General features: G+C 36.5%; 3 protein-coding genes across 12 annotated transcripts in view; 1 reads left to right on the forward strand and 2 right to left on the reverse strand.

Annotated features, from left to right (window-relative positions):
* The window catches only part of LOC149267940 (uncharacterized), a 293,596-nt gene that overhangs the window by 234,832 nt on the left and 37,225 nt on the right, over window positions 1–21,539 (reverse strand). The gene's annotated exons all lie outside the window — the stretch shown is intronic.
* Neto (Neuropilin and tolloid-like) overlaps window positions 1–21,539 on the reverse strand; it is a 108,908-nt gene that overhangs the window by 86,864 nt on the left and 505 nt on the right. For 4 of the 8 annotated variants that reach the window (XR_016270848.1, XR_016270849.1, XR_016270850.1 and 1 more), the window contains exons 1-2: window positions 21,276–21,539; window positions 10,453–10,697 (exon numbers count right to left, since the gene is read on the reverse strand). The exon at window positions 21,276–21,539 is cut by the window's right edge. The gene's annotated coding sequence lies outside the window, so the exon portion shown is untranslated. Of the gene's footprint in view, window positions 1–10,452; window positions 10,787–21,194 lie in introns of all 8 variants that reach the window. The other 4 variants (XM_089473150.1, XM_089473148.1, XM_089473149.1 and 1 more) reach the window with 4 other exon arrangements.
* Window positions 5,292–6,445, forward strand: LOC108618507 (uncharacterized). The gene is made up of 3 exons (XM_089473167.1): window positions 5,292–5,301; window positions 5,375–5,511; window positions 5,571–6,445. The coding sequence occupies exons 1-3, from the start codon at window positions 5,292–5,294 to the stop codon at window positions 6,309–6,311; spliced, it is 888 nt and encodes a 295-aa protein (XP_089329293.1). The 3' UTR covers window positions 6,312–6,445.

The following is a 21,539-nucleotide window of genomic DNA, read 5'->3' on the forward strand; positions in this document are numbered from 1 at the left end:
TTGTTTTGTTGTGTTGTCTTGTGACTTTTGTGGCTCATTGAATAAAATCCAGTTGTTATTCTATTTGAGTCTGTATAAGTGAAGTGCAGAGAATCGCTTGATATTGCTGTGCATTGTGCAAATTGTTGCTGCTGCACAACGGCTCTAGTTTTAGCTCTCTCTCTCTCTCTCTCTCGCTCTCCATCCCTGTCTCTCTCTCAGGGAATACTCCATGCAGGCCACAATCCGCCTCGCCTAACTGAGTGCTGTTGGAAAAGTTTAATTGCTTGACTTGGTGGGTCTTTTGTGCTAATGCTGTCCAGCTTTTTGGCTTCAACGATGGCGATTTTGGCTCCACTCGCTCGCTCTCTCGCTCGCTCACTCGCTGGCGGCAGTGCAGTCGGGCACACTTTACACACACTTCAGTGGAGCGTTTTTCAAAACTTTTTGGCGAACATTTAAAGAAACCCAAAGAGCGCAACAAAACGCACACACACATATATATACACACACACACACACACACACAGACAAACAAAACGTGCCAAAGCAGGTCCGGCCAAATGCCCAACAACAACGACAACAACAACACGAACAACAATTGAAAATCAAAATAAAATAAAGGCAATGCACATACACATACATACATATAAAAGTATGTATGTATATAGGGGAAGGGACCTTGTACAGAGGCAATACCAGGCGAGCTAGAGGAGGAGAAGTTTAATATTAAAAACTAACAACTTGCAAATTTACATTGGGCAAAAAAACAGTGCGACGCGACGCGATGCGACGCGACGGCTGCATGTGAAAAATAGCAAAAGCTGCAATCGCAAGAGCAACAAAAAAGCAGGAGAGAGAGAAAGAGGGGCGAAGGAGAGGGAGAAGAGCGAACGAGTTGCAGAATGGCAAACAGAAACAACAATAACAACAACGACAATGAAAAGCACAAAAAGCAACAGCAATTATTCAACAATTTGTACGGCCGAAGTGCTTCAAACTTTTGCTTTAAATAATGTGTACGAAAATTGTTGAATATTGTTTTATTCCCTTCTTCTTCTTCTTCTTTGCTCTATTTGTTTTCAACTGTAAGCTTTGTTATTTATTTTGTTCCCTTTTTTCTGATAAAAATTTTTATTTTTTTTTTTTTTTTTTTTTTTTTGCTGCGCCGGAAAACTATTGAAAATCTTTGCAGATCAGCTAGTAGCTGTGCTCTGGTTGTTTAAAAAATAAGGAAAACTATGTGAAGTCAATTTTAGTTGCTGCTTCGGTATTTTCCTAAAATATGTACAAATTTTCTGTTTTTAATGATTTAATGGGATTACTAGCGTTAAGATTTGACAAAATATAAATTTTGTAGCAAATATACCCTGTAAATCATGGAAGAAAGAACAGATAGATAAAAAGTAAAATAATATAAAATCAATATATTAAAAATACAAAATATAAAATATAAAATATAAAATATAAAATATAAATATAAAATATAAAATATAAATATAAATATAAAATATAAAATATAAAATATAAATATAAAATATAAAATATAAAATATAAAATATAAAATATAAAATATAAAATATAAACAAAACATAAAACATAAAATAATAAATATTAAATATTATAAAGAGGATAATAGAAAGAAGAGCACAGAATATGGAAGATAAAAGATAAAAGACAAAAGAGAAGACAGTATATAGAAGATGCTCTTTGACTCAGTCTCAATTAAAATACATTTGCATCACCTCATTTCTCACTGGGTCTTCTTCTCATATGAACTATCCAAAATCTGTGCTGGGCATTGGGCTAACAGGCTTGGGGTCCCAGCCCGCATCGGGGTCTCGGCTGTCACTCATTTGTTGCTTTGTATTTCATGGCCCATTACACGCTGCGATCGTTCAGGCTCTAAGCTGTTGGGCTTGCTAAACCAACTCGTTTGTTTACCTGCTGCTCAGCAGTCCCTGTCCATGTTTCTGTCCACTTTCTCGTTTACAGATTTCGCCAGGGCTTTAGCACAAACTTTGTCCGGCAGGGCACTGATTTTGTTTTTCTTCTAAAATATGAGCTCGAATTGTGCACACACAGGCACACAAAGCCAATCAGTTTGCCAAGCACACATACACGCTCGGGGCGGTGAGGGAGCTATGGGAGGCCCGAGTAGCTGAAGGTCTGATGTGTGTGTGTGTGTGTGTGTGCACAAATTTGTGCAAAGTTTTATATTTTCTTGCTGGCAAATTTTTGGACAGCGTAAGAAGCAAGAGAAAAAAAAAATCATGTAAATTGTAAAACCCACAAGCAGCACAATGTGTGTACGTGTGCGTATGTGTTTGGGATGAAAGAGTGTGTGCCACCCACACACGCCCACACACATGCACACACAGTTACAATAGCATCACACATATGTCTCGGGACTTGCTCTTTCGGGCGTGACACTGAAGGTGTATTTGTCAAATGTGCACTCATTTTGTTGAAAAATTGAAGTCTATGCATGACTGCTCCACTGCCCCTGTCTATGTGTGAGTAAGTGCGTGTGTGTGTGTGTGTGAGTGTAGGCGTTTGGCTAAGCTATGCCAAAGCGAGAATCCTTTTAGTGTCTGTGCAGATTTTCCAAGATTTCCGGTCACTTCACTAATAAGTTTTACAATGTTTAGCATAGAAAAATGTGTTGACACAACGCCTGCAATCCGAGTATGTGTGTGTGTATGTGTTTGTGTGTGTACAAGCATGCTTAATTTAATTTCCATTTTCATATGTACACAACAAATTGCCATAGAGCCCAGCTCATGTTTGTCTTTAGCTTTGTGCCCCAGTTCCAGTTCCAGTTAAAGTTTCCCGTTCCCGTTCCCGTTCCCGTTCCGTGCTCCCTTTATCATTCGTGCGTCTCTTTTTTGCCGTAAAGCCATTATTCTCAACGCCATCAGGCTTAGCAGCTCACAAATTGTCATAAATGTTTGTATGCGTTAGTTAAAGAGCGTTTCCGTTTTACCATGAACTAAAGCTGAGCTACTGACAACATTGCATCATTTTGGCCAAGTTATTAAATGAAACTTTTGAATTATTGAAATGGCTTGAAATTCGCAACTAGTTTAAGCAAGAATTTGAAATATTTAAATTCTAAATCTGAATTAAATCTGAATCTGAATTTCATCCTAATTGAAATTGATTATTGAGATATATTCATTAGAAATATGTATATGAAATATAGAATAGAAATTTATAATAGTATAATCCATATGTATATAGATTTAACCCATTTCATTTCTGTGAAATTCCAATCTATTGCTATGTCGCCTGATATATCATAGTATATATCACACAATATAATCTTACTAGAATATGAATACTTAAAATATATCATTCTTATCTATTGAGAGCTCGCCTGATAATGTATAATCTTATACATATATACCACATCTATATGTATGTAGACTTCACCCATTTCATTTCTGCCGTACTCCTCCTCCTATCTATTGCTGTTTTGCCTCTCGTTGCTGTGTCCTCTGCAGCCTGGGCGTGACAATTACATCAAGTGCGAGAAGTGCACAACTTGGTTAATTGACTAACACCTGGCAGGTGTGTGATCAAAGGTGAGCACTGGAAATGTGCACTGCCAATGTCAGCCCGAAATTGCAACTTGTGCAGAGAAGTTGTGCTAAAAAGTGAATGACAGGACGGCAGGACGACAGGATGGCAGTGCGTGGTAGATGTAGAAGCTATGCAATTTAAACTCCATCACATATCTTCAATATCTGCCTACAACATATTTGCATAAAAAAAAAATTGAAGGAAAACCTAACAATTATCACAAATAATTTTAAATAGATTCAAATTTATTGCATGACTCTTAGTGGAAGGCTTTTAATATTCGTTCACCTCTCGCTGTTCTGCATTTGTTTTGCTTTTCTGCCAGCCATTGTTAGCTTAGGTTTCAGCCAGTGCATAAATTTCAGCATCCCAAATACAAAAAAAAATAAAAATAAAAAAGGCGCTGCATAAATCTTTGCTGCAGCAGCCACATTTAATTACAAAAGTTTTTCACAATTTCGGACGATACTCCTCTCTCTCTCTCTCTCTCTCTCTCTCTCTCTCTCTCTCTCTCTCTCTCTCTCTCTCTTTGCTCTCTCTTTATAGTTTGGCAACAGCCTTAAATCAGCGGTATTTTGTGCCCAAAAATTATGACACACACACATGCACACACACACACATACACACACACATACACGCACACCCTCACACCCGCTGGAAACGCTTTGGGCGCATTCACAGTTTACAGCGTCCAGGACTTTTATTGGCTGCCAAATGGGCGACACTTGGCTACTTGTCCACTTGGCCAGTTGCTCAAGCCTCGTCCCGTTTGTCGTGCTGTCCGGTGGGGCCAGCTTGGCCGGTTTGGCCTGGCGCAGCCATAAAGGGTACTTTTGTGCTTTTTTCTTGTTTTTTTTTTTTTTTTTTGTTAACCGCTTGAAGCGTTGCCCCGAAATCAGTTAACAGGCAATTTCAACTATTTTACAGGCTGTGTTCGGCATGCCAAATGACCGAAGCCAAATGTCAATACCATCAACATGCTGAACGGACCGAGAGTCATGAAATAACCAACAGCCATGTGCCATGCCATGGCATGCCATGGGCGGGTCAGCTATCGAACAGCATCGATAACAGCAAATTCACTTTAAGTTGACTCTTTTCCTGCACAGTTTTTCCTTTTCTTTTCTTTTACCAATTTAAGCGTTTGGGTTTGCCAAATGATTTGGTATTTTTTAAATACCAACAAAGCAAAGGGTATATCATATTGCATAGGCAAAGTATCTGTATATCTCTTGAATATTTTCATTCAAGTATAATATTAGCAGCATTAAAAGTAATATTTAGTCTACGCCTAATATCCATATCCAAAGTTTCTTCAGCTTCAGCAATATTTCAAAAGCAATCTCAATGGCTTTCATCCATTAGTTCAATTCTCCCATAATATCCCGACCTGATGACTACTGAAACTACTTCAAAACGTTGTTTTCCTTTAAATGGATCGTCACATATTTTCTTGGAAAGCAAACAAATAATGATTACCCGGAACTATAATGCAAATTATTGAATTATTTGAAGTGTTGACTATTTGTTTTTTTGTTTAACATTGTTTTCATATTTTCTGGAGCTCCCGCAGCTCGACAAACAAATTTACTTAATTTGTTGCTGCGCATTCCAGAAATGTGGTCCACTCACTGATAAGAACACCGACGCTTGGCTATAAAAAGAGCTCGACCGATCGAGCTCTACATTCACTTCAAAATCTAAACACATTTCACTTAAATGCATACAATGAGAGTTTGTGAGTTGGCATTCGTCTCCTCTCTGCCAGACCGGCATTTCCTTAACAAGCGATCCTTTCCTTATCCTTGCAGATAACATGAAATTGTTCATGGTTGTGATTGCGTTGTTTGCGCTGGCTGGTTCCAGTGAGGGACAAGCACCGCCGTGCGATGGGTCGGAGACAACACAGCCACCCTGTACGACAACAGAGCTGCCCTGTACGACAACGGTGCCACCCTGTTCAACAAGCCCACCTTGTACTACAACGTCCCATTGTACTACAACTAATACACCCTGTACGACAACAGAGCTACCCTGTACGACAGCAGAGCCGCCCTGTACGACAACAGAGCCACCCTGTACAACAACGCCCCCTTGTACAACAACGCCACCCTGTACAACAACGCCACCCTGTACAACAACGCCACCCTGTACAACAACGCCCCCTTGTACAACAACGCCACCCTGTACAACAACGTCACCCTGTACAACAATGCCCCCTTGTACAACAACGCCACCCTGTACAACAACGCCACCCTGTACTACAACGCCACCCTGTACTACAACGCCACCCTGTACTATAACGCCACCCTGTACTACAACGCCACCCTGTACAACAACGCCCCCTTGTACAACAACGCCACCCTGTACAACAACGCCACCCTGTACAACAACGCTTCCTTGCAAAACAACGTCGCCCTGTACTACAACGCCACCCTGTACTACAACGCCACCCTGTACTACAACGCCACCCTGTACAACAACGCCCCCTTGTACAACAACGCCACCCTGTACAACAACGCCACCCTGTACAACAACGCCCCCTTGTACAACACCCTGTACTACAACGCCACCCTGTACTATAACGCCACCCTGTACTACAACGCCACCCTGTACAACAACGCCCCCTTGTACAACAACGCAACCCTGTACAACAACGCCACCCTGTACAACAACGCCACCCTGTACAACAACGCTTCCTTGCAAAACAACGTCGCCCTGTACAACACCACCTTGTACAACCACTGAGCCACCCTGTACAACAACAGAGTGCACAGATACAATTGTAACAATTAGCCTTGCCAAGCCCCGCTGTAAATGCCCCTCTGGCCTAGGCGATTGCGACTGCGCCGCGTTAGAAGACGCCGCAACCCTGCTCTCGGCATTCGACTGCCGTGGAATGAAGGATGGCACGATCCTAACGGATCCCAGGCACTGCCGCAGATATTACGTGTGTCGCAATAACCGGGCCAGACGCCAGACCTGTGCCGCTGGCCAGTGGTTCGACCGCAGGGCCAAGATCTGCCTCAACCGCGCGCTGGTGACAAACTGTTTGCTGGGCCGCAACTGAGAGCTGGACACACCCTGTGCTCGTATACATTAATACATACATTTTTTTTCCTTTTTTGAATAAAGTATATAAATGCAGCAATAATTCGCTTCTTTAAAAAAAAAAAGGAACTTCGAGCTGAGCTTCGTAGCTAGACGCTGATAAATAGTTTCTCGTTCCGTCGTCTATTAATGTCGTTTTGTTAATAGAAATCCTGGTCTAAGCTGACGATTAAGCTGTCTCGACTGCCAGAAGCGTCTTCGCCAAGGCCCAACGGACGGTTTTTCACGCTCGGCCCGTCACGAGCTGCCATCAATTTTCGGCCCTTAACTGAGCAAAAAACGTTGAAGCTGTGAAGAACTTTCAATCGGGCAACAACAACAAATGGCTAAGGCAACGGCAAAGGCAAAACAAGGCAATAAATTTGTCAACACTTTAGGCCAATAACCGCGAGCACAATCTGAATGTAACTATAACTTTGTCTGTCACCCCTGACCCTCTGGGGGCAAAAGGGGCGTGGGTAGTGCGAACTGGGTAGTGGGAATCGAAATTTGAGTCAGAGCTGGAGCTGGAGCTGGAGCTGGAATCGGAATAAGAATCACTTGGGATTCGTGTAACATGCGCTGCAAAGTTTGCACCAGCTCTGTGGGATTTGGTGTTTATAGAGAAAAAGGCGTCAGCTTTTGGGGCGCCACAGAGCAGCATTTGTGAATTGTTGCATCTGGCGTTATAATATTGTGCTTTTCTTTACCATACCCTATATTCATAGAATTGAGAAAGGGTATATATGCAAAGGGTGTTTGTTTCATGAACTTATTGATTTAAAAAATTTATTGATTCGAGTTTTTCATTCAAGCGAACACTCCATTAGAATTCAGCTCATTAAAGCCTTTTCACTTTTTTCCTCATGTCTAGACATGACTAAATATCATATATTTATATTTATATCCTTATATACTTAAGCCCGATTTCATATAGAAGAACGTTAACAGTTCCTATAAGGGGTCTCATTAATTAACTTATCTTTAGTTTAGTATGTCCTTATCTCTCTCTCCCTGTCGCTCGCTCGTCTGTCTCTCTCTATGCCTCTCTCGCTGTCTCTCTCTCTCTCCGAGTCTTTCTGTCACAATATATCTTTCTATTTATATCGCTTTCTCTCGCTCTCTCTCTCCCTTAACATTTCGTTCTCATAATAATATTGTCTCGACTTCTCCCTCCCTCTCTCTCTCTCTCTCTCTCTCTCTCTCGTTATCCCCCATGCACACAGGGTATATCTTAGTCATTCATTCTCATTCTTTTCACATACACAGACACGCACACTTGCACACATTTACTCGAGAGAATCAGAGCTTTAGTGAGACATCTAGCGTGATTTGTGCATTTTGGTATCAATTTGGAAATACGGTAAGTTCCCTAACTCCCTCTCACTCTGTCTCCATTTACTCTGCCTCTCTCTCTCTCTCCCTCTCTCTCTCTCTCGCTCACACACATGCTGTAAAACGACTTCAAAATGCAGCAGGCATTATCGTATTTCCGCTTGTGCATTATTATTTTTGCGTCTGCCTGTCGATTTTTGCTTTTGTTACGCTTTCGCTTCGCTTGTTTGCGGCATTTTGCATTTTTGTGGGTCACAAACACAAATCAAAAGCACTGCACCACCCTGCACCACACGCCGCGCACTTCACACACCGTGCCGAGTTGTATCATATTTCACAAGGGCATTCGACGCTCCTACTTTTGCCGCCTCTACTGCTGCTGCTGCTGCTGCTCCTGCTGCTCCTGCTGCTGCTGCTACTACTGTTGCTGTTGCTACTGGCATTGCCCATGTTTCCTTCCAGTCCCGGCCATTGGCAGCGCAGTCTTTTTCCTGTCCTTTTCCATTACCAAAAAAAAAAAAAAAAAAAAAAAAAAAAAAGCAACAACAACCGCAGCTTCAGCCGGAGACGATGCAGCCCAGCCACACGGCTCTCCGGCTCCACTCGATTCTGGTTGAGGACATTGCAAAAAAAAAATTGAAAAAAATGGAATAAAAATGCATAAAATTCCGCGAATACTAGCTTTAAATACAACAACAACTACAACAATTTTAACTGGTATTAAGCTTGTTTGCCACATAAAATATTCGACGTCCTACTTCCAGGCGTCGAGGCTGGCTACATAAAACCCTAAATAGACATAAACGGATTCAGTGAGCAAACTAAGTTAAGTCCTTGCAAATGTAAATGTTGCTAGCGCGTATCAGCTCTAATATATGAGAAGAAACACTTGCTCTCAAATTATGGCTAATTGAATTTAGCAACTCAAATTGAAATACATAATACAAATAATCTGAATAAAATCTACGATTTCTATGTAATATTAGTAATTCTTTGTATTGATATGTAAAACAATTTTGTTCCAGGGGTTATAAAATTTGATAAAAACACCTAATTTGCAATCGATAGCTATTCAATTAAGTAATTAATTATTAATTTATGAAATAATAATGAGTTAACAAAAAAAAAAAAAAAGAAATCTAAGAATCAATTTATTTTGAATTACATTTTATTCACATATTAAAATAAATAATAATATATATCAAAGAAAACCTAAAGAGGTTTTATAATATTTAAACATATTTTTAAACGTGTAATGAATTTACTTATTAAAAAATAGAACTAAAAATGCGATATAATTTGAACTACATTTTATTCACAAAAAAATAATAATAATAATATATTTTAAAAACAAAATAAATAAACCTAAAAAGGTTTTATAATATTTAAACATATCATTTATTTAAATTGTATTTCTACTGTGATTCAATAAATAAATAAACAAATATTTATCGATATAAATTTGATCTTCATTCACTAAAATTAAGCTCTTTAAATTTCTTTGTGCTTATTTTAATATTTATTTATTTTGTTGTTTGTTAATATTTTGTTTTGTTCGGTATGTGTTTATATTGTTATTAATAGTATTCTGTTACATGCTGTGGGCATGATATTAATCTTGCTGATAATTACAAATGTTGTTTCTAATAAATTCGTTATTTTTTTCTTCTTTTTTTTTGTGTTTATTGTTGCTTTACAACTTGTGTCGATTTTTAACACGCCCGCAAGCAAATCCCTGGGGCTGATACCGTTGTTTTTCTGTTTGAATAATATTCGATTAAATACTCTGTATTTGGCTACTCGAAAGTGCAATGAGTATATTGGTTTTTTGCATCTTGACTTGAAATTTGAAATACTTGTATACCCTGGAATTATAAAGAGACAAGAATTTCTGAAACCGACCACTAGCGGCTGGGCCAATTGGAAAATGCATATGATATGCCAGAGAGCTGAAATCGGAGGTCTATTGGGGATGCTGCAAATCGGAAACAACTGAAATCTCTACAATTTTAGCAATAGCTCAAAGTGTAACGGCTAAATTACTGTTCACATGCTTAAATCAAAAATTGGCAAATTAAAAAATTAATGTAACAGCATTTATTGCCGTGACAGAGTATCCTGCAGTCGATAGCACCTGTCTAGACTAAAGCATATCTGCCAGACTGTTAGCCTAGACGAACATAATTTTTGTTTTCTTTTTTTTTTTTTTTTTTGTAGCTGACAATAAATGTTTATTTCGATTGTGGTTAAGTTGAAAAAAAAAAATTATTTGCTTTGTTTTTTTTTTTTTTTTTTTTTTTTTTTTGTATACATTGGACGCCTTGTTAGTGTTGGGAAGTGTCGAACGAGCAGACAGAACAACAAACAGGCTGCGTGTTGGCGGCAGGCAACAAATGCAGTCGCAGTCGCCCGCAGCCACAGAACAACAATTAAATATAATTGGTACGTGAATTATGACACTTACCTTTAATCAGTGCACTTAACAAGTGGCGTTAATCATACGCCATGTTGCCCCGAAGGCTGTCGCCTGTATTTGGCTCGCTTTTTCAGTTGTCTCTTTTGTATCAATAATATATATACACGCATATAAATATATTATTATTTTAATTTTTTTTTTATTATTATATTTGCATTTAATTTAATTTCTGCAGCTGTTTGTGATTACTTCAACTCACTTTCAATCAATTGTTGATCTCTGTATTCATTTATCTGCATATATAAATATATGTATATGTTTTTTAATGTGTCCACAGCAACAACAGCAGAAGAAGCGAATGCTTCGCATTTTTAATTAACCACTTTAATGTAATTAGACCAGCAGAAAAATATAAAAAAAAAATAATAAAAAAATATATTTTAAAAATGAAAATTAAAAATAAATCAAGAGAATATGCAAGATATTTAACGTGTGAATTTGAAGCATTCGCGGCTAATTGCGTTCAATTAATTTATGTGCATTAAAATATCTTTATCAGCAGCATATCGTGAGAGAACGGGCTCATAAATCCATGTTTACAAACAGATGTCAGTATAAATATCATATATACATATACACATACTTCATATTTTGATTGAGTGCACGATTGTGTTATGGTAACATTAAAATGCTCATGAAATTTATATGAACAATTTTATTGAAATGTTTTTCGTAAGCTTTTTTGTGCCTTGAAATTGGATTTATTATTGTTAATATACAATTTTATTAATAAATATTGTTTGTGAATACATATAAAATATCTATATATGTAAAGTAACGGTATGTCTACACTAGATATACCCCATACATATTAATATATACATATATATATTTATTTATTTTAATATAACCCATTGTGAATGCGTTCACGAACAGCGTGAACGAGCATGGCAGAGAAACCTAATAAGCGAACAAATGCCAGCCGAGTTTATAATGGTTCCCCGTGGCTCAAATATTTTTGGCAGATTGTGCGCTGAATTTTTAATTGCAAATGAAAATTTCTAGACTGTAACTAACTTGAAATGAAGCACTTGCATTTACACACAGCCCACACCACCCAACCACCCACCCAGCCACACTCACATACACACAGCAAAGGGTTGTAAAGGGCATGGCGCGCTTTAATGGGTTTCCAGTGCACTCTAACGATCTGGCAACTCTGGCAATGTCAGGCAGCCAGGCAGGCAAACAGCGGCACAGTTATTTTCCATTATTAATTAATGCGACGCACTGCTCAGCCAGATAGCAGACAACATTTTCACATACGCGCACACACACACACACACACACACACACATTCACAGTCGGCGAGTAAAAGTTTTGCGCCATTTGCAAGTGAAAGTTGCACGTAAGTAAAATAGTTTTGTGTAGCAATTGAAAAACGCTCAGCGAACTTTCCACAGCAACAGTTCATTTTCGATCCACAGCGGTGTCGCCGCCGCCTCAATAAAAAAAAAAAAAAAAAAAAAAAAAAAAAAAAAAAAAGATAGGGCAACTTCTGCTCGATTTGTAAATAGTTTTTTAATTTCATTTTACTTTTCACGCTTTTCCCCCTACTTCTTTATAGTAGTACCAAAATATGCTTGGTCTCGCAAACAGCTGAATTCAATTAGGAAAAACTAACGGCGCACTGGTGAACTAGTTCCGAATAGTGAAATTTCGGTGAACTATGACAGCTCGCAGTGCCAAAAAATATATATATGTCTGTATATATTATATATCTATATTATGATGTTTATATGCCATTCAATATTTATACACATATAATTCTTTAAAATATATTTCAAATTGTTGTATTGAATTCAAATTCTTAGAAACTAAAATACAATTTATGCTGTTTTTAATTTCTTAAAATTTTCTATAATATTTTGTTGATCAGCTTTAATATTAATTAGAGTACTTCTATAAATATTTTTTAGAATTACTGTGATTTAAATTTTGAAGTACTTTAACACAATTTGGTTTCGGGCTTTAAGATTTTTTATTTTATTTTATATATTTTTTTTAATTTTTAAGAATATATTTTGTCATTGTTTTTTTATGTGCAGATATTTTTCATTCACAATTGAATGTAATTCCCTAGATAATCTACAAAAGAGCGTGTGATTAGAGATATATTATGATTGGAAAATTAGTTCTTCCCAAAGCTAAGGATATCTCATAGTCGCGCATTCCCGACTACTTAAAAATATTTGTATTTGTGTGTAGAGCAGTTCAGCTTATTTTATCTTCTAATCAATCTCTAACCGCTACATACATATTGCCTTTTTATCTCGTAATATGCTATATCTATATATGTATGTCCTTAGTTTTGAAAATACATTCATAACTAATTAAGTTCTCATTTAGATGTCGACTTAAGTCTGGGCTTGAAGCTATATTCTCAAGTTTATAGTTTGTGTCTTTATGCCCAAAGATCTTGAGCGACTACTTCAACTCGATGGATTTCTTTTTAAGTCTTTATGTATGCTTAGAACTAAAGCTACTTCTCCAACTTTTAAGATCTAAGCACAATGGCAAAAAATTTACATTTCAGCTGATGATTCAGCTTCTCAAGTTTCTAGATCCTTGAAGTTGTGTCAAGTATATAAACACTTGTCGCATAAATTAGCACGCACTGTGTGTCTAACCTTGAAATGTTATGTGTGTGTGTGTGTGTGAGTGTATAGAAGTTTTCCTTTAGTCCTCTCGCTTATGGAATCGCCAGTTCCATTTTGATGATGTTAAAGCTGATGCTAAGCATTCGGCGAACGATGTCATCGTTGAAATTGAAAGGCGCTGAGATCTTAAGTGGTTTATTCAAGAGGCGGCCAAGAATAGAGGCGTGGCCGGGGGGCTGGCGGGACAGACTGTCAGCACAAGCAGCTGGCATAAAGGGCAAACGAAAAGTGAAAGTGAACAAAAACGAAAAAAAAAAAATATATATGAATAAAATAAATAAAAATAAGAAGCAGTAGAAGAAGAACGAAAATGTTGCTTTACACCTTCGCACGAGCCAAGCGGCAAAACTAAGCAACAGAAACTAAGCACAACGTCGAGAAGAAGCGTAATAAATACAAATCATATAAAAGCAGCAACAACAAGCGAGCATAAACAACAAATTACAGTCGCTGTTGTTGTTGTTGTTGTTGCCAAACATACAAGTACATATAAATTCTTTGGCAATTTATTATTAGACAGAAGAAAAAAAACAGGCGCCGAGGCCGTGCGACAGCATGAGACAGAGACAGAGCGAGAAAGAGAGAGAGTGAGAGAGAGAGAGAGCAATACACAGGTTAACATGTCTGCCTGAATACCCTAGGCAAGCAGAATTTTATAAACATGACACAAATTTTTCTGAATATGGCCAAAGCTTTTTAGCCATGACTATATATACATATAGAAATATAAATATATACATATATATTATATATATTTCCATTAAAGAGCATCCAAAGAGGCTGCAATTGCTGCTGGCAGGGTATTTGATCTTCGATAGAGACACGAGACACATAAATTGCTCTTGTCAACCCATCTGCAAGGCGCACGGCACACACGGCGAACAGCTCACTGAGAGAGAGAGAGAGAGAGTGAGTGACAGAGAGAGGGAGAGAGAGAATGATATAGAGTGAGAGGAAAAGTAAAATATTTGCCATGCTATTATTATTATTATTATTTTAGAGAAACAATATGATATAGTAGTATACGTTTATATAGTGAACAGAATGGCGCTTGTATCAAACAGACACACACACACACAAACATACCGTCGCACACACACACACTCAAACACTCGCTGCAGACACGCGCGCCATATGCTGAAAGTTCGAGCGTCGCAGCGTCTCTTGCGGCGATTGGCGTTTGCCTAGTCAATATTTCATTTGGCACTTGAACCAAATACTTTTAGTTCGCTGTCGCAGCGCAGACGAAGGTTGCTGCAGATGTTGTCGCTGAAGCTGACGCCGAAGCCGACGTCGACATCGACGTCGATGCTGTCGCTAATGTCGACGTCAAGGCGCGAGCAGAGGACAGGCGACAGCGCAAAACTTTAGTCATGAGCAACTACAAGATTCATATCTGCTTATGTATATCACAAATACACACACACACACACACACAGGGAGATACACTCACACACACAGTAATTGATTTGTGTTTATATTTGGCTAATTTAGCCGCTGACTCGCCTGCAGCAGCTAATTTTGAGGTCGCAACACAGCATGGCGTATGCGTAATTTTTTTTCTGCTTGTTCCGGAACTCGAGCGCAAAAGTCAAGCGGAAAATTGTTGAAAACAATGTTTGTTTACATAGGCCTATGAGGACTACATTCAAGCAGTTTCGCTGGCAAGCAAAAAATTGTCAATGGAAGGCAAAAGCAAAGTTAAATATTTTGAAAAGTTACTAATGATTATAATTAATTGAGATGGTCGAGTAACCAAAAATATTTATCAATTTATTGATATTATAAAATGCCGTAAGTTTATTGAAAAATAAAATATAAGGAGAATAAAATAAATTCATATATTAAAAATAATTCCTAACAGCACAGCGAGCTAGATTTATTACATATCTCTCTTCTATGCGATTCTCACATTAATCATTTATCATTTATCTTTAAAGTATTTCATTAGTAGTACTTTATTTCGAAAGAAGAGTTGAGAAATAGTACTTGAATATAAAACAAATAAATAAAATAGTAAACTCTCAAAAACAAAATAAAGTATTATTAAATATAGCTCTTCCATGCGATTCTCATATTAACAAACTACTATGGCATTAGCATAATTTTAGCTTCATATCATTTAATTTATTGATAGTTTTAATAAAGATCAACTTTCTATGCGATTTTCACTCTAAAGAATTATTTTTAAAGCATTTTGGCGTGTTTCCATCCGAAAACTGGCAGATAAATAATAATAGGAATAGCAGTTTGAAATATCGCTCTTCGATGCGATTTTCACAGAAATTGAAAAGTACTTTCATGTATTCCATTCCGAGAAGTGGCACAGAAATTGTATATTTGCTAAGCCCTAGCATACGAAAGCTTGGCTTACACATTTTAGCCAAAAAGCAAACGAACTGAATTAAATTCCGTTCATTTGAGCGATTACCATGAAAATCTAGAGTGTTTGATTTATTTATAATATGCGAAAAAGGGAATCAAGACTACAAAGCTCTATATGAACTACAATGAATGTGCCATATACATATATGTATGTATATAAGAAATCTAAAATATAAATTTAAATGTTTTATCTCTCAAAGACTTTCATCAATTTGATGTATTAGCAAATGGCATAGAATAACCCAATTGTTGCATGCTTATTTGATTAAGGCACACAGAACATCGACAGATAGAGAGAGGGAGGGAGAGAGAAGAGAGAGAGAAAGAGTGAGAGAAGTGCTATAGACAAATATTTGATAACGAACATGCGCTTGTATACGCATAATTGAGTTAACAACATATTTGGCCCGCTTAACACATTTGCTTCATTTCATTCTTTATTTTCTCATTCAATGCCTGAATGAGAATATAAAAAGGAAAATATACAACAAAAACGACAACAACAACACGCAGTGGGGAGGAAAAGAGAGACGGCAATAGCAATTGGGCATCGCTCTGGCCAACACAAATGGAATCTTCATTGCGAATGGATATGATAAATTGGGTATAAAATATAATATATGCACACTTCTGTTTCTGCCCTCCATATTGATTGCTTTTATTTGCCCTTTTTGTTGGTTTCTGCATTTTTTTTTTTTTTTTTTTTTTTTTTTTTTTTTTTTTTTTCTTTGTATGTCTGTAATATACAATTGCTCTGTTAAATACACAAATTTAAGCTTGCGTAAACTCTATTTAAGTGTTACACGTGTCGCAATATTTTCTACTTTGTTTCATTGCATTTCGATTTTTGCACATTTCTCATTTTTCACGTTTTATTAAATTTACACCAAATTCGAGCGATTCTAATTCACATTATGAAAGCAAATTTATATTTTAATTGAATTAAAATGAATTTTCTAATTATATATGTTTATTTGTTTTCTTTGTTTTGTTGTGTATTTTTTTTTCTTCTTCTTCTTCTTCTTTTCTTTCTGGAAATATGTGGGCAAGCTTTTCATGCATTGCAGAGTTCTTCGTAAGAATTACTTGTGAGGAACTTTCAAAGAAACTCAATTTAATTAGCTTAAACAAAGACTTAAAGTGCTCCAATGTGGGGTATGCTCGACGAGCAGATATTTTCGATGAAGCTCTCAAGTTTCATATGGACTTATATCGATTTTAAAATACATTCATATCAACCCATATATCTAATCAAGCTCAAGCACACTCAGTTTTCTGCCTGTTACATACATTATGATAAGTCCAATATACCCTGTACAGATTCTTTAGTAAGCCGCAAAACTTATAGAAATTTATATGTACATGTAATTGAATGAAGTAATTTCAATTTATTTACCATAAATGTCAAATAAATAAACATATTCAATTAAAATTAATTGTACAATGAAATTCCTTATATAGCACGTAATGGAAAATAAAAATAAAAATAAATAAAAATTATATTTATTAAGGATAAGCTTCCATTGAAATTGTTAATGCTTATACTAATGCTAATTCATTTGAATATTTCATATAATTGCCAAATGCATTCCCAATAAGTTTCTATGAAATGCCTCTAAAATTCTCTTAGCTAATGGCAAAATGGAAATTGCATTTTGGCTTTTATACTGAAATATTCAACAGGTATTTTTTTTATTTATTCATTTTTTTTTTTTTTTTTTTGCCGAGAAATTTTCAACTAATTGCGGTTAGGCCAGACAATTGCGTGGGCGGTGTTTGGCGGGGCGAGGGAGAGTGAAGTGGAGCTGGTGCAGCGTTAAATGCGAACACAAAAAGGATTTCAATAAATGTCATAAATTTGCCAGACGACTTAACAAATTGCGAGCTGAATGTGAATGAAGAGAGTCGCTCGCCGTGTGGAATGGGAATGGGAATGGGAATCGAGATGGGAGTGGAAATGGAAATGGAGCAGCCAAAATGGCAACTCGACGGCAGAGATGGGGAAATGGTAATGGAGCTGCTTAGTTGCGGTTCACAATGAAATGATTTCCTTTGTGGCCAAGACAACAGAAGCCGCTGCCGCACCTTGCCTTCCTCTCTCTCCCTCTCCCTCTCACTCTCACTCTCTCTCTCTCGCTCACTCCGTCTGGACTTTCAATGATTATCATTTGAGCTCTTGTAAACGATGCCATAACAAAAACAGAGAAAGCCACAAAATGTGAGATAGCAAAACTTAACAGAAATTAAAATTTTTCGCAAGTTTCGCTGCTGCGATGCATGAAAATGGGAAACCAAAATTAAATTTCCATAAGTAAAACAGGGAAAATAATACAAAAACATACAGACAAACATATATATATATGTGTATATATGTACCGAGAGATGAGCGCAGACGAGATGAGCTGAGTGGCCAAGAGGTACGTCTGGTTGTGGGTGAGAGGGTGATGGGCAGCAGCGGCAGCCGGGGCGGAAGGGTAGAGGGTGCGGGTCGAGCTGCGGCTGGGCAGAAATTCAAAAGCTTTCACTTTTTTAGCCAACGAGCATTTTTTTGTTCTGCGTCTTCTGGTTTTTCTTTAGGTTCTATTCATATTATTTTTTATCTTTTGCGTAATAATGAAATTAAATTGCCGCCTTACACACTCACACAAACACACACTCACACACAAACACAAACACAGAGACAGAGACAGATATTCCTACATATATATGTATGTACATATATATATCTGTTGGTGTGCAGTGTGCTTATGTATCTGCTAGATACGAAATGTATGTGCGTATTTTTATCTTTGCAGTGTTCTTCTTCTTGCTTCTTGCTCATATCTGTGGCAACTGCAGAATTGGGGCATAACCAGCTAAAGAAGCGCCCGACGAATGCCCTAGCTGAGGGACAGAGTTATTTGAGAAATAGATTAAAAATCGATAACGTTATGCAATGGATAAATCAATTTAGTAGCAAGTGGCATCATAAGAAATTTAAAATATTTTTATATATTAACAAAAATATATTGCATAAAAATATACATATATAACCCATTAAGTTCCTAATCAGATTATACTTGCTAAAATGTGATCTGAATAAGTACAAATTTAAAAATAAATATTTTACTCTAATTATTTTATGAGCAATATATAATATAACATTGATATTTTTTTAATTTTTATTTATTTATTTATTTATATTGTTTATTTATTAATAATTGATACTTAGTGAATTTATCATTTTTTTTTTTTCATAATTAATCAACCAACATTTTTTTATTTAAATTAAAATAAATTAAAACTTAATCAAATGCAATGCAAAGCAAATCGATTAAAAACAGCCATAATCGATAAAAATCGATCAAATTAAACGAAATACAAATTCGGTGTGCTCTCAGTCTAAAAGACCAAAAACTTTTGTGAGTGACGAAAAAAAAAAGCAAAACATTTTATAGTTTTCCCCCATTGTGATTCGCTTGATAAACTTGTTGCCAAGTTGAAATTTATTAGTTGAAGTTTTGTTGGTTTTGTTGAGACATTTGCATTGTATTACAAGTATCTGCATGTCATCCCAGTTTTATTATCTTATATTATTACACTTGGTCACTTTGCTCGTGTAGTTGAGGGCAATGTAGGTCAAGAATTTACATAAATAGCTGCAAATGTTTTCTGGCCAATTTTCGGGCCAACTTGCTTGGCGTTGAGCGAAATTACCAACGTAATCCGCCGAAAAAGAAAATAGCATAACATCAAATGAAATAAAAAATGAAAACAATTTTGTGAACCGTGAAAAGTTCCGGTTGGTATGAAAATACAAAATGGCGACAGCAAACCACAGACAAACATATACAAGTACTATCTATCTACATACAACGTTTCGGATAGTTCAGTCCACTCTTAACAAGCATAAGCTACAGTGAACCCATTATTCACGCCTTGGATATTTATCTTTCATGTTATTTATTTTCCATTTAAATTGCTTCTTTTCTGTCACCGATCGCAAATGGTTTTTATTTTTTTATATTTCTCAAAGTTATTTTTAGATCAAATGTATTTGAAATCTATAAAAATGTCTGGATTTCGGGCAGTGACACTGCTCCAATTGGAAAACAGAAAGCTGATTGGAAATGTTTGGGAAGTTATTTATGCTGAAATTTCCCTATTGCAACGATCGCTGAGCAAAAAATAATGGTATATTTAATGTTGTGCTAGTTGGGCATACCATATGCTATCCTCTTTGGTAGCTGTTGCGAACTACTGGGAGGGGGACAATGGGCAAAACGACATGAGGCACAACAACAACTACGACGACGACGGAACACAGTGCGTGTTAGCCTTGAGCTACATTCGGCAGACAAGACAACAGCACGCAAAATTCTACACGTTCATAATGCAAACTTTGCGGCAAAAATAAAATGCGGCAGACAATGCCAGCAAATATGGGGAACAGAAAGAAGAAGAAGAAGAATGGGCTATGGGACCTTCGTCAATGTTGCCTTTATCAATATGTTCTTGCGCCTCTTGTTGTTGCTGTTGCTGTTGCTAGTTGGTATTGGCTTGAGCAGCATGCGAACATTATAACACATATGCACATACACACACTAGCACACATACATCATACATACATATGTAAAAATTGTGTGAGAGCAGCTGTGCTGCGCTCTTGTTGTTGTTGTTTAATGCAGAGGGAAGTCAACAGGAAAAGCAAAAGAAGAAACAAGAATGTGTGTACATGTGTGTGCGTGTATAGTTAAGTTATACATATGTGTGTGTGAGGGGGGCGATGGACCGCACTCGAAGAGTGAGCGAGCGAGAGAGGGAGAGAGCTGATGGCATCTGTTTAATTTTTGCTGTTGTTTTTATTAATGAATTTTTATGCTCAGTGGGCGGCAGCTCTGCGTCTGCTGCTTCCATTTCTTCATATTCTCTGTCCTCTATGCCCAGCTGTTTGTGTTGTTCTTGTTGTTGTTTCTGTTGTTGCTGTTGTTGTGGTCGCCTTTTGGCTGCGTTTGCTTTTTACTTTTGGGCTATGGCTAAAAATATGTCTGTCTGCCAATTCGCTAAGTGGCTCAACTTATTCACATACACACGTACATTTATGAGCATCTATGTGTGAGTGTATGAGTGTGTGTGCATTGGTGTATGCAGGCGTATACAGTGGAGCTTTCTTATGGTGTTGATTCATGTGTGAATGTGTGTGAGTGTGTATGAGTTGTGTTGTGTGGAAGTGTGTGTGCATGCATGTGTGTGGTTTACAGCTGAGTGCAATGACAATGCGGCTAAGAACCTCAAACATATTTTCATATATAAATAATGAATGATAAAATAAGTTATAAAAAAAAAAAAAAAAAAAAAAAAAAAAAAAACTTTATTTAAAAAAAATTAAATAAATAAATAAAAACAAAAAAAAATAATAAATAAAAATATGTATATATGTATATGTAAATATGTAAATTAAAAAACAAAAATATAATAGAAATTTAAAAAACATGTATAAAAGTATATCCTGATATATAAATAAATGATAACAAAAATTCAAAAATATATAAAAAATATAAATGTCAAAAATAAATAAATAGATAAATATAATCATGGTGTATTGAATAAAATAAATAATAATTGTAGTCTAACATCCAAAATAAATTAATTATATTAAAATTATTTTATTATAATGTAATTATTATGATTTTGTTTTATTATTACTTTCATTATTATTACTATTTATTTTTAGCTTCTTCAATTCATAAAAAATATATGAATTCATTAAACAGATTTGCGACCTACATTTACTTAAACATATGCACGCATGCACTTGCACTACTTAGCGACGTTTCACTGTTGTCAAATAGCTGTTGTCTCTGCTGTTTGTCCTCTTTGGCCGATTTCTAACTGTAATTGCAATTGCCCTGCTGCTGCTGCTGCTGCTGCTGCTTGTGTTGTTGCTGTAATTAGCTGTTGCTGTTGTTGTTTCTCTTCGTTTTGTTTTTCTCTTTCTTATCGAAATGCGATTTGCACTTTTTTCTTTTCTTTTTTGGCGCGCAATACCGT

The sequence above is a fragment of the Drosophila arizonae genome, chromosome X, assembly GCF_054131065.1.
Source record: "Drosophila arizonae isolate 15081-1271.41 chromosome X, UAZ_ARI_1.0, whole genome shotgun sequence".
NCBI lineage: Eukaryota > Metazoa > Arthropoda > Insecta > Diptera > Drosophilidae > Drosophila > Drosophila arizonae.

Excerpts from the sequence above, each read along its gene's own strand:
- LOC108618507 (XM_089473167.1), top strand. Across the intron at positions 5,512-5,570 it reads AGCTGCCCTGTACGACAACG|TACACCCTGTACGACAACAG; the intron begins GTGCCACCCTGT and ends TACTACAACTAA.